This window comes from Anticarsia gemmatalis, chromosome 17 (assembly GCF_050436995.1).
Source record: "Anticarsia gemmatalis isolate Benzon Research Colony breed Stoneville strain chromosome 17, ilAntGemm2 primary, whole genome shotgun sequence".
Lineage (NCBI taxonomy): Eukaryota > Metazoa > Arthropoda > Insecta > Lepidoptera > Erebidae > Anticarsia > Anticarsia gemmatalis.
The window spans coordinates 4,147,218-4,160,600 of record NC_134761.1 but is presented as its reverse complement, the minus strand read 5'-3'; the positions used below and the strand labels follow the sequence as shown (position 1 = coordinate 4,160,600).

Genomic DNA, 13,383 nt, shown 5'->3' with positions numbered 1-13,383 from the left:
TATAACAGGTTTTGTTGGCTGATACAAAAAATACCATTCTACTATTACATTCATAAAAAGTACAGTTATAAAACTTGTTTTGCAAATGTACGAAACTAAAATATTGAACTAAATCCTGGCACTATGTAAAAATTTTATATAAACCTTGCCGACAAACCTAACCTAATTTGTATGGATGTGATTGATGTGAATGAAGCAAGGAATTTTTGTAGGGATTGCTGCAAGTGGTGCTCTTTGGTTTCGGCCTACCCATATCAGAAAAAGGCGTTATTTTATGTAAAAACCTAATAAAATAATTCTTTCTTTTTTGCAATGTGCATGGTTTACTAAAGTCCATAATGACGTGCATACTCTCATAATCACGAAGGTTTTACTACGTTTTGAGTTTGAGGGACGGGTTTTACAAACCGTCATATTATTATCATTATTCTTATAATATAATTTCTTTGATCTCTACCTACCCCTATAGAAATAAGGCTTTATCATGGTCGCCTCACGGCAGCAAATTAAATATAGATAAACATAATCTAAGAAAGTACGACGTTTTTCCAGGTTCAACTTTCATAGGTCAGACTAAAGATTAATGTGTAGCACAAAATACCATTTTTAGGACTTGTATGGACTAACAGTATCTTACTCCTATGATGAGTAAAACAAATTAGAATAATAATTATCAATGTGTTTATTTTAATACGTCATGCTACGCTACGTTAACTTCTATTCTACTATATTTTAGACTTGGGCAACATCGGAAACTTCTTGCATGAAAGAGATAGAGACACATAACATCCGTCAAACATGAGAGAGATAGAAAATAGCTTTGATAATAATAATTTTTGACGCGACAAAATACAAATTGACAATCAGCTGTTCACTTGGCACACTGGATGACAGAAATTGTGCGAAACGTAAATTAGTTTTTAAAAATGAGTTTAATTTATAACAATGATGATTTCAATTTAATTGATCATCGACAGTTCATCTCTAATATTTACAGAAATGTTTCTGTTTGTGAAAATGAAACTGTGTCATACACAATGTTAGCGAAATTGTTTTCGATTGTTGACAATAAGTCCGAGACGAACAGAAAAAGAACTCACAGTTCAAATCATCTTCATGAGGAGGTAAATAATAATTGAATCAGTTGTACGTGTTTCGTAAATAAGTTTGTATGTTTAAAAAGTCACCATAACATAAAACTTAGTGTGATGTTGTCGTCATGAAACAAAACTAACTCATAAAATATAGGCTGAAACAGTTTTTTACCTTACCTTAAAGTTTAAGGTATGAGGATGAAGACTGATTCAAAATAATGGAAAATGTGAAGTTATATATTTTTGTTAAAACTTGTATGTTATATTTTAATTTTTTCAGACAACTGAAGTAAAAAACCTCTATGAAAGATTTATAGAGAACTTACCTGCACCTATAAAGGAGAGTGTTGTTTCAAAATACAAATTATTAAACACATCAGATGTCCGAGACTTGTCCAAGCAGTTATTTGAATCAACAGTCTTCAATTTAGAGGGCTTGAGTGGCGGGAACAATTCTGATATTCCTCTAAAATGTAAAGTTAAAGAAAATTACTTTTTTATGCCACCACATTCAAGGTATATTTTAGAAGTAAGACTTTTTTCTATTGTTTAAAGTATAGTCAAAATAGTTATTAAATTATTGAACTTAATAATGAAAGCTGTTATTAAGTAATTAAAAGTATTGGTTTTGAGGATCTTAACTTTTTTCTTTTTTACATGATTTAGAAATTTTTAAATTTAATATATAGGTTTGAATTTTTACAGGTTTTACTGTGGTGATGTAATCAAACAATGTGAAAAGTTAAAAGGCAATCAATTTGACATACTAGTAGCAGACCCACCCTGGTGGAATAAGTATATAAGAAGACTGAAAAGTGCTAATGATAAGCTAAGGTAAGCAACATTAACATTATAATGACTAGGTATACAACATTTTAGTATAACATACCTTTTCCATATTATTGTCTTAATTTACATTAGTCATCTCAAAAGAAAAGCACAGAACTATTTAATAGGCTTCTTTTGAAAAAGAGACAGATACTTATGAACTTCAAGGTACAAGAATCTATAAAATGTCACTGACTAAAAGTATAATATTACTATATATGCCTAAATATACAAATACCATCCTAATATATCATTTTATTAAATCTTTACAGTTACTCAATGATGTACAATGAAGAAATAGCTTCAATACCAGTAAAGGAACTTCTTTCACAAAACTGCCTTGTAGCAGTGTGGTGTACAAATGCCCCCAGCAATGTTGCCGCAGTCAAAGACTTAATTTTCCCTAAATGGGGGGTGGAGTACGTAGCAACATGGTACTGGCTGAAAGTGACAGTGGATATGAAACCTTTGTGTGCTTTTGGTTCGGGAAGTAAAAAGCAGCCTTATGAGAGGCTTATTTTAGGGAAAATTGGTGATGTTGCAAAAATTCCAGATAATAAGTTGATTGTTAGTGTACCCAGTGCGCTACATTCACATAAACCACCATTACTAGGTAAGATTTTCTACTTTTGTTAGCCTTGCCCTAGTTACCCTGTGTGTTCAGGACAAATTTAGTAATCAGGGTTTGATCCTTTCCTGTTGACAAATTGATCCATTTGGTAGACACTTCTAATTTTAGAGAAGATAATACAATTTAAAAACAAATTCTTAAATATGAATTCGAATGTGTAATGAACAGTCTCGACTTGCTAAATCGGTATTTCATCACCTATTTTACTTATGGTGCATTACAGTAAATTTTTTTTGTTCCAGATATTCTATCGCCGTTCGTGAAAACAGAAAAACCGCAAACCTTAGAGTTATTTGGAAGATACTTACTACCTAATACCACCAGTGTAGGCTATGAACCGCTGAAATGGCAGCACGAATCCTTATTTGAAGAAATAACATGATGCAGAATAAATGTTCTTTTTCACATTTACTTACGATTTTCTTTATGACAGTTATGTTGGTTTCGATTATTTTTGATAGTAACAGGCATTTAATTCCTCTTCTTACAATCAATTTCACGCCACAACCCGAATTTCTTTTTAATTATTTCACTCAGCTCTTAGATCTAAATATCAGTATAAAAAATATCTGATTTCCCCGAAACATTTCATTTCCTTCTATTCGCCTTAAGGCTTCATTTTCACTAGATAAGTAGGTACAGAGGTCTAAATGGTGCTCCAGGAAAAAACCTTCACTTTTATATCCTTATTGAAGGCAACGAGATAAGCCTCTTTTCCAGGGTAAAATGCAATAAAACGAGTAAATAAATAGTATACTTATATAATAGTGGCTATAAATAATAGTAAGTAATAGATGAATGTATTAACTGTTGCCGTTGACGGTGGCGGTTGTCTTCTTGCTCTTCTTCGGGTAGCCGTCGGGGTTCATCGTCTGCCATCTCCAGAAGTCCGTGCCTGGAAATTAAACCTTTAAAATAAGTTGCCCGAGACAACATTGAAATACGAACATGGATAGTAAAAATCTTCCAATTTAAAAAAAAAGAACTGCTCAAGGCTTTACAGGTCGCTTATTCCGGGAGGAGACCCTTGCCCAGCAGTGGGCCAATGGGTTAAACTTTATGTTTTGAAATACAAAATCATGTAAAACATCGTATCTTCTGAAAGTTAACACTATTAGTGCTTAGTCGATTGATTTTCGATCAATAAAATCAAAAAATACTGCAAACTCAACACCATGAAATCTAAATTTGCATCCATTTGCCGAAAAATCGCAGAAACTTTCCACTCTCTGGATACTTACACATATCCTCGATGGAATAACGCGTGGTCCAGCCGAGCTCCTCCCTAGCGAGCGAGGCATCGGCCCACATCGCCGTGATGTCGCCCAGTCGCCGCGACACGTACTTCAAGGGTATCTTGGTGGTCGTGACGCGCTCGAACACGTCAACCAACTCTTTCACTGACACGCCCCTGCCGGTACCCAGGTTGTATACCTGTACATTGTTTTATATTATTCAATCGTTTCCAAGTACCTACACGCACTTGCCTAGGGAGATTAGTTTATGGCCTAATTCCTCCCTCATTCGGGGAAGAACATTTATTTCTTCGTTTATTAGAGAGAAACGAGTCATTGGTATCTGGAGGTTAGAGGCTGGGAGTTTTGCCTAGGGTTTGAGAGTACCATTGTGGTGAGAGGATTAGTCAGCCTAGATTCTGCGATACCGAACCTAGCTGCTTCAAGGGTGCGCCGCGGGGAGGCTCCTATCATGCACACTATCATGCATCGTTTATTAAAGGCTCCAGAAGCAGATTTTTCCTATCAATGAAATCTTACTTTCCGTTGTCGAATAATTTTCTTATGAGTTCAAAGTTTAAAATAAGTTAAAGTTTAAAAAAATGTGTAGACTACATAAATTTAAAATTAATTTGCATTTATGGGCTGTTCCACTATAATAATTCATGCTTTAATGAAAGAAAATATGAATGTATCGGTTATGCATAAGCGGGCTCGTATCGCAACATGAGCTGAGCTCTCGTGCAGTCATAGTACAATTACCTTGAGTCCGATCTGGTTGTCACCGAGCAAGTTCAGTGCCGCCACGTGTCCGCTAGCGAGGTCCATCACATGAATGTAATCGCGGATACCTGTAACGTGAGAAACCTGTTTTTATACTTAGAATTCCTTCCATTTTTATGGCTGTATCAGCTACTCTTAATTGGCAACCACATACTTTAGCTTGAAAATAAACCATGGTTCGATACGTAATTACCAGTGCGAAGATATAAATAGTTTAACCCCCTAGTACCTGTTAGGCAAGTTACGATAGATCGTTGTTGGGATAATGCGAGCTATTTAATGATTGAAGTGAGAATACGTGGGAATAAAGCGAAGCGATGTAACTTTGTTCTAAAGTGTTGACTTTCCGATGAACGAAGCAAACAGTTTACTTCTGTGTTTTAACCACCCATTTTAAGTGACGGAATGCGAAAAGCTTGTCTGTAAGTCTATCATAAATTTCATTTTTGTTGGCTGAACATAAAATATCTAAATCTTTTCCAAAAATCAACCCCCAACCGGCAGAATTAGGGGATAAAACCTTAATATGAAACATTGAAGAAGTCGCGCGGGTCAGCTTACTAAGTACCTACTTATTATAGAAGTGTGACTTACCAGTGCCATCGGGCGTATTATAATCGTTTCCGAAGACAGTGAGTACGGGTTTCTTGCCGAGAGCCACTTGTGCCATGAACGGCATGAGGTTAGTGAACTCCTTGGTCGGATCCTCGCCGATCAGGCCGGAGGGGTGCGCGCCCACCGGGTTGAAGTAGCGCAGAGATATTATGTTCCATTTCTAAGGAAAGGAAACAAATTTGATTAAGTTTTGTTTTAATCATTAGATACAGCTTATTTTAGGTGGTAGCTAGTAAATGAGGTTTTCCATAAATGTGTTGCCCCGAGAATTGAACTCATAATAATCGATGTAAACAAATTGAATGATCTTAATGAAGCACCACTTTTATAGAGATATAATTTTTGATTACTATTAATGTTTTTAATGGTTTTATTTTATAGATATGGAAATTCGGTTCGCCACAAGCCATTAATTTGGCTGAACTATTTCGCAGTAATTAAATGCAGAATGCAGTTTAATATAATAAAAAATAAATGAATGGATGTTACATAATGGAGTCGATTGACTCAATAACTGACGTTCTTCGACCTTGGCATTCATGTAGCGTCACACAGAACCGGTATGTCGTGATACTATAACATTATCATAAGAAGGAAACCGGATGTCAACTTTCATTATCAATTAACTTCCGATACGGTAATTCTTTGTTATCTTTCCCAAATGGATATAATCGATCGTACCATCAGAGAAATGTAGGAGGAAACCTATTCGTTTTCAATTTCATTTCAACTCTCCGTAATTGTTGTCACCTGTAAACCTTGTGTCTCGAAAACCATCTTGACGGGACGGTCTTTAAAGCATGAAATAAATGAGTTTTTGGCTTTAAAGCTGTACTTTTGTAGGGCGACGCCTATCAAGCATCGTCCACTGTAGAGAGGTTTCGTTTCCGCAGTACCACAATATTTTTTTTGAGGTGAGATAGGAAGCTAGATATAAAACAGTTTTAAAACTTACGCTGTCAGCCATGCTCAGGTCTTTAAGCATCTCTTCAATGAAATACTTTGTTCTGCCGTACACATTGGTGATGTTCCCTGTAGGATGCGTCTCCGTGATGGGCAAGTATTCAGGTTCTCCGTACACCGTGCATGATGACGAGAATACCATCTGGTAGCAGTTGTGAGATCGCATTACCTGGAAAAATGATAATGTGGACTTAGCCTAGAGTTTGTGGGAGATGACCATAAACCACCGTGAACAGTATCCCATAACACGTAGTACCTATTTCAAATATGAAAGTATGCATAATACCTAATATAGGTACCTACATAAATTGATACCTACGTACAAAAATATGTCAACAAAAATTGATAAAGGTAACGACATCGTTATCTCTTACAAATCAAAGCTTTAATAGAATTTCACGTTTGATAATGTAATCAACTATCTTTCGGACATCCACTTAAATCATTTTCTAGGTATCGATAAAACTACCTACAAAATATTATCAGTATTTATTATTTGTTAATTTGGACTCTGGCCAAATAAAAATAATGCAGTAATAGAAGCGCAGTGCGTGATGGAGACGAAACAACGACTCCATCCCGCATCATCCGTTCCGTGATCCGTTCCGTGATCCGTCACTGACCGTCACCTATACCTACTCCTCTCGTACAAAACGGCGACTTACAGGCTGATTGTTAATTGACGCTTTACTCTTTTATTTGTTTTATATTTACTTGCAAAACTTTTCCCATGACGTGACGATATAAGTAAAGCAGTAGGTACCTCTAATAAATTGAGCATGCCGAGCAGATTGTTCTGGTAGTACAGTAGTGGTTGTTGCATGGACTCTCCGACAGCCTTCAGCGCCGCGAAGTGGATCACGCAGTCTATGTCATGCTGTAACAAATAAACTTTATTTTTGAACAGATACTTTACAAAATTGGAGAGATTATATATAAATCACTTGAATGACTTTACTAGTATCAAATCGTCAACTTTTAAGTAGAAGTTGATCTCTACAAACTGTCTTGTGCTAATCCAAAAGACCTGTACCTCGATTCTCTACCACTATCGACTACCGACAACCGGCTAGCTATCGAATTTTGACATTTAGAATGTACTGCCAAAATATTTCCTACAACACCCGTCAGAGGCGCTAATCAGATTTTCATACAGATGACAGGTCGGTTGTCGGTAGTCGATAGTAATAGAGAATTGAGCTACTGATTTTCTCTGTTACATAGGTGCTATGCAAAAACTTTGAAAACAAAGGCGATTCGTTAAATAGTCTAATCATCTAAATTAATCTAGTTAATTTATTACTACTTACCTTATCAAATATTTCATTCATCTGCGGCTTATCAAGCAAGTCAGCCTTATAAAACGTGATACTCTTCCCCGTGATCTGTTCCGCTCTCTGCAGCGCTGGTGACCCTTCCTCGTCTCCAACAGCGTTGGCGAAGTTGTCGATAGCAACTACTTCATGACCTGCTTCCAGTAGGTCCACCACGCAATGGCTGCCGATGTAACCTGCTCCTCCCGTCACCAGGATATTCTTGAAACGTGGCATATTGATTTTTGTTTGTTCTGTAAATAAAAACGTTGATGGTATAATAAAGTTTGGACACTGAAGTCGAGAGAAGTTGTCTTTGCTTTTTTCTCTGCCTAATACGTTAGTTTTAAGTAAAAGTTTCCTTTCCCATGTTCCGTAATAATAACACAGCCAGGCTCTTGTAAATATAAAACGTGTAAAGTCTTACTGACTAACTGACTCTAGAGAATCTAGATTAAATTCTAACTGTTCCGAAACAAACGCTGTAGCCATATTTAAATAGAATATCATTGAAGTCGATAGACACAAACAGGTGAATCAATGATTCGGGTTGGGACTGAGCGATTTTTTTGCGATGCGCTCAGTAAAAGGGTTATTTTATTTTATTGAATTGTATATCTAAGTATCGTTTGAAATTCTTAATTTTTTAATCATTTAAATACTCAATTCCTAAGTAAGTATTATTCTTATCACGGCAGACTAGAATATTTTTGTAAGACGACTTTTCCGATTTTAAAAATAAATAGGAATAGCCAGGAACTGGTATAAATAATGTGAAAATACTAAACAATTAGGTACATAGATACTACTGGTAACTGTATATTTATTTATTTCTAACAGTTTTCTTCAAACAAATAATCATAAAATAAGCTAACAGTAGATACGAAGATACCGTCTACATAATTAAACAGGCCGCGGAACATAAGGATGCAACTCTACCGGACATACACAAGACAAATTTAGATGGAAACAAAGACAAGAATAGAATTCGCAAGCCATAACATGGCGGACAGTTAGCCTATCATAAGAGCTCCTACTCAATCCATTGTAATCATTCAACAATGAGCCATTAGTGCAGAAGTGCTTGGTTTAACTTATTTATTTTAGTCACGGATCACTCTGATTTTGTTTGTCTGTCTTATTGCTTGAATAGCCCATGATAAGGTCGTCTGATTAGTTAATTGGTTGTTTGCAATGTTATTTGATTTTGCCGTATTTTTCCTTATACATTCATCGCGGAGAGATGTGATAGAATAAAAATATGTGCATTAATAGATATCATAGTAGTTAAATGAATTTTACATTAGTACTACCTATCTGGGTGATAAAGCATGACTATCCAGTAGTGTAGTGTGTAGGTTTACGGCTGTCTATAGATGCAATACTGGCATTGGACGTACGTACCTAAGTAAAAATAGCAGCCATACCTCTACAATACCTATGTCTACCGTTTCTATGATAATCATCATCAGACTAGCCTTTCTTCCAACAATGTTGGAGTCAGTTTCCAGTCTCACCGGATGCAGCTGAATACCAGTAATTTTGCAAAAGAGTGAGCTGTCTATCGGACCTCCACAACCCAACAGTTACCTGCGTTATCACACGGTACCCCTCAGTAAGACTGGTTGACAGACTTTAAAGACTCTGATAAAATTTTACTTTAACAAAACAAATATAAATGCCGTCTAAGCCATCTTGAACTAGATCTAGGTACAACAAAAGTAGTTACTAGATGATGTCGCCAGATGCTCACTAATTAGTTTCGTGTTGCTAAACGATCAAGGTAGAAAAAATTACGAAATTGAAAATTGTCAACGACAACACGGTTTTACTGCACGAGAACGAGAGTTTTATTTTAGTAATCTATCTATCAAACGAAATTAATCTTACGGCGATAACTTTTATGAAATGTAAATAGAAACCCATAGTAATTTTCTAAATAATTTTCGTACCCCTCTAAAGCCAATTTTAAAGCCACCTAAATACAAATTTTCGCACATCGTTAAACTGCATGGCAGAATTAGAATAATAATAAATTCATTCCTTTTTCTATATTTCATTTAATTTTGATTTTGGTAAATTAAAAATAAACATCCAAAAATCAAAGCAATTCTTTATTTTTTATGCCTGGCCAGTGAGCAAGGCCGACCATGTAAAAATGAAAGGGAATGTGCCATCCCAATGACCTCACACATTTAGGACATTTATCGCTTGTGAACCAATGACAAATCATTTGTTTGATGTGCCTTCTTTGAAGTGATGACATGCCTATTACTTTTAACTTAATTGCCGAAACCTTAGGAAACACGTTACTTTGTAACTATTTACAACGAAAGAGTATTTTTACTTTGTTTAGAGAAAATCACTACATAATATTAGGTAAAGCAAAGTCGCTTCCCGCGTCTGTTCCTATGTCTGTATGCATGCTTAGATCTTTAAAACTACGCCACGGATTACAATGCGGTTTTTATAGATAGGGTTATTCAAGACGAAGATTTATACCTAAGTATATAAAATTTGTAAAAGTATTTTTGACAAATAACTGTTTAAACCGGGCGAAGCTGTAGCTGGCCGTCAGTAAAGATATAAGTAGTTATATAGACCTTCCGTGTCTGCAATACTTACATTCAAATGCATGCTTTAAGACTATAATTTTAACTGCACCTCATCAGTTATCTTACTACCAAGAAAGCAACTGTACAAAGATCTCATGTTGATTATATTCGGTCTAATATTTGTACGTCAGTGTGCCAATATAACGGCACCCACGAAATCACACCACTATAGTGGGCGAATAGGTGTCATAGCCAACGTATCTTCAACTACTTTACCTAATTTATATACTTGGTAGCTTAGATCCACATTTCTACACTACGGAATAGTGCGACAATTTAGAAGAGAGCTTTGGCATGCATGTTTATTTAATCGTAGAAAAAAATTATAGTGCCTATGTACCTATTTCCAAAACAAAATAGCCTACTTGAGGTTCTAAATTCTTAATTTCGTATACCTACCTGCAAAACTCGTCAACTTGATATCTAAGGCTCTCTACTAACTTCGGACTAGACATAGTTTGAAGGTGTAAAAATGTAGCCAAATTAATTCGAGATGAACTTGGTAGGCTAATTGTTTAGACTCTACCGGGCGGAATAATTATTCCCTGAAGATATAATATTTACAATTATTATTTACAATATTGGAAGTGTAACCTCACGATAGCTTCGCTATTCCGTATAAAACTTACGTCATTTACCCAAGAATGAGGTATTCCTTCGCATTATTTCGTGAATAAACTCAGAAGTCGTGATAAAGTATACAAATGTGAGTAATTATAATTATTATCAGAAACACTGATTCGATCTGCCAACCGTTTGATGATAATTATCGGAATTTGATGAGTAACCTATTGATCGATCATGCTTTTTATTTTTTTTATAAGATGCGTGCAAGGAGTATTTTCCTATAATCCTTTCCGGCTTGACGTCATCTGATAATATTTAATTGTGATTGTACTCAGTTAAGAATGTAGAATCGCTTCCATAACATAACAACTCTTGAATTCTTACATATGAAACTTATTTTACAGTAATAAAATATTCAGGAAAGACTTGAGATAATTGCTCTTTCTTTTTACACAAAGGAACCCATTTTACGGCCGTCTTTAAAAACCAATTTACATTTTAAAATTACATCACTTAAAGAAAATAAAGGGAAAATATGACGGGGTATGCGTAAAACCCGTAATTAGTTAAGTCAAACTGCGTCATACCATAATTACTATCCACGCATAACACAGGGAGTCGGGGCATAAAGATTCCATGCATCTTTGCTTTTTTTTCACATCCTGTCATGTAATTGAGTTCATGCACCTCGAAGTACAGCCAGTGGCGATGTATTTACAATCATGCTAATGCACCTCCTTGTATACGAATTAGCAAAGTACAGTTACCCCTTACTTATTTACATTTCAGTATCTTTCGCGATATGATTGAAAGCTATTTTTTAGCACTTATTATGTCCCATTAAAATCAGATGTAATTCATCAAATTGACTCGTGCAATAGTGGTTTATAATATCGATATATTTTTTTCTAAATTAAAAACATTACGGGTTAATATAATCTGTGGTTGGATTAAATTAATTCGATATCTTCTGATTTATTATTTAAAAATGTCAAATTGGTTGCGGTCTATAAGATTAGACTCGATACATATAAGAATAGAATATATTGGATTAGGTATGCTCATCTCGTATCTCATTTACATATTGTTTAGACTACATTTAGTACGTTTTGTCGTCATGTCGTACGAATTTTGGACGTTGTTAAGCAAGACAAAAGCGATATTCCGTAAAAAATATGTTTACGGATATACATTTTGTCTTTAGAAAAAAACAGAAATACTTACCTTATTAGGTACCTAATTCACGAACAGGAACAGTCGAACGACTATAAATTTATTGATTTCAGTACGATATCAAACGATCTTTACAAAAGATTCCACGGTTGTCTTCGATCAATCATTATCGTTTATTTTGCTTATTGCAAATCTATAAGTACCTATGTACCTAAGTAATTATTGTTCCTCTCATAGACATCATTTAATTTTCTAACTACATCTTTATGCTATATACCATGAAAATCGAGATCGTGGGAAGATTTAAACACTCATAAAGTTACAATGCTTGCTATTTACATATCAAACAGTAAAACAACCTACACTAAGATCTTAGCAACATAAACTTAACACTGGCCATCCCTTCTTGGAAGGCAAAGAGGATGAACGCTACGTAAATGAATAATTCAATACATGTGGTGAGTAAGATGCTTCCGTTCACTTCTAATCACGATGCAGTTTTTTATACAACTGGCCATAATCATAGCTTCTAATAGCCAGTGTTGAGTGAAGAATTTCTAACTAAAACCTATAATATAACAAGCGAATACTCTCATAGAAAGTGTCTTGGATAGTGCCTATATTCTGTGTGACTTGTTTTAAGTAGGTAATAACTTTCATTTATAGGATTGTAAATTTGTTTGTCGTTTATTGCTTGAAGTGCGTTAACTCATAGTTTAAATGCTAATTAACGAATGTATCGCAAAAATATTATACTTACACATTATTCAGGTAAGTAGGTAAACGAAATGGTAAGTTTTCTTTCTACGATTTTACTTTTAGTTATGATTGAAATATCTACTTAATTCTATTAGAACAATGACAATCAATTTATGTTTTTACCGGGCTGTAATTAATTTCTATTAATAAGTAGATATTTTTATTGTTTACAGTTAAATTTAATCTTAGTAAATTAAAACAAGATGGTCAGCTAAACTTCATAAAACTACGTAAAATTGACATAAATGTCCAAGAACTTTGCAACAGGAAACAATAGCGCGAAAACCATATGAGTTAAACACATACAGTGTCAATCACCCCGACGCAAAATCAACCGCTTTTCCCGATTCAAAGACAAATAATTTTCAAATTAAAATTTGCCGGAGAAGCTTCAAAATACTAGATGCTGTTCCATGCACATACGTGTAAAAGCCATCAAATAAACTAACTGTTTTCACAGAAACCGCTCACTTTCGCCGCGGACCGTTATAAAGATAAATAACTCACCTCTATATTGTTATTCCCATTAAGTTATTGATGCACTAATTGTTACTACACTATGTTACTTAAAAATTACTTAATTGGTAATGAAATGAGCGACGCGTTCAGGTTTGTCCTGATCGCTTGCGCATCTGACATCGACTCGGGCGCCGAGGGCCGAGCGCGCGATACCCGCTGTCTCGAACGACCCGACGTCACTGATGTAGTTTGCAACCTGCTTGTTTTCAATCACACCGACCTATCAATACGAATGCTTGATACACTATCTTCAAATGAAATAAAAATCAAACGTAGTATACACGAGAT

At 35.1% G+C, this 13,383-nt stretch overlaps 2 protein-coding genes across 2 annotated transcripts; one reads left to right on the top strand and one right to left on the bottom strand.

Moving 5' to 3' along the window:
• The first annotated feature begins 870 nt into the window (after window positions 1–870).
• Mettl4 (Methyltransferase like 4) lies at window positions 871–2,964 on the top strand. Its single transcript, XM_076125176.1, has 5 exons — window positions 871–1,124; window positions 1,375–1,610; window positions 1,800–1,928; window positions 2,195–2,535; window positions 2,796–2,964. The coding sequence occupies exons 1-5, from the start codon at window positions 927–929 to the stop codon at window positions 2,933–2,935; spliced, it is 1,044 nt and encodes a 347-aa protein (XP_075981291.1). The 5' UTR covers window positions 871–926; the 3' UTR covers window positions 2,936–2,964.
• Window positions 2,965–3,298: 334 nt separating this feature from the next.
• Window positions 3,299–13,305, bottom strand: LOC142980078 (UDP-glucose 4-epimerase-like). Its single transcript, XM_076125374.1, has 8 exons — window positions 13,084–13,305; window positions 7,460–7,716; window positions 6,913–7,026; window positions 6,142–6,318; window positions 5,166–5,346; window positions 4,551–4,639; window positions 3,795–3,987; window positions 3,299–3,448 (listed from the first exon to the last, which is right to left on the bottom strand). The coding sequence occupies exons 2-8, from the start codon at window positions 7,697–7,699 to the stop codon at window positions 3,357–3,359; spliced, it is 1,086 nt and encodes a 361-aa protein (XP_075981489.1). The 5' UTR covers window positions 7,700–7,716; window positions 13,084–13,305; the 3' UTR covers window positions 3,299–3,356.
• Between the last annotated feature and the right edge of the window lie 78 nt (window positions 13,306–13,383).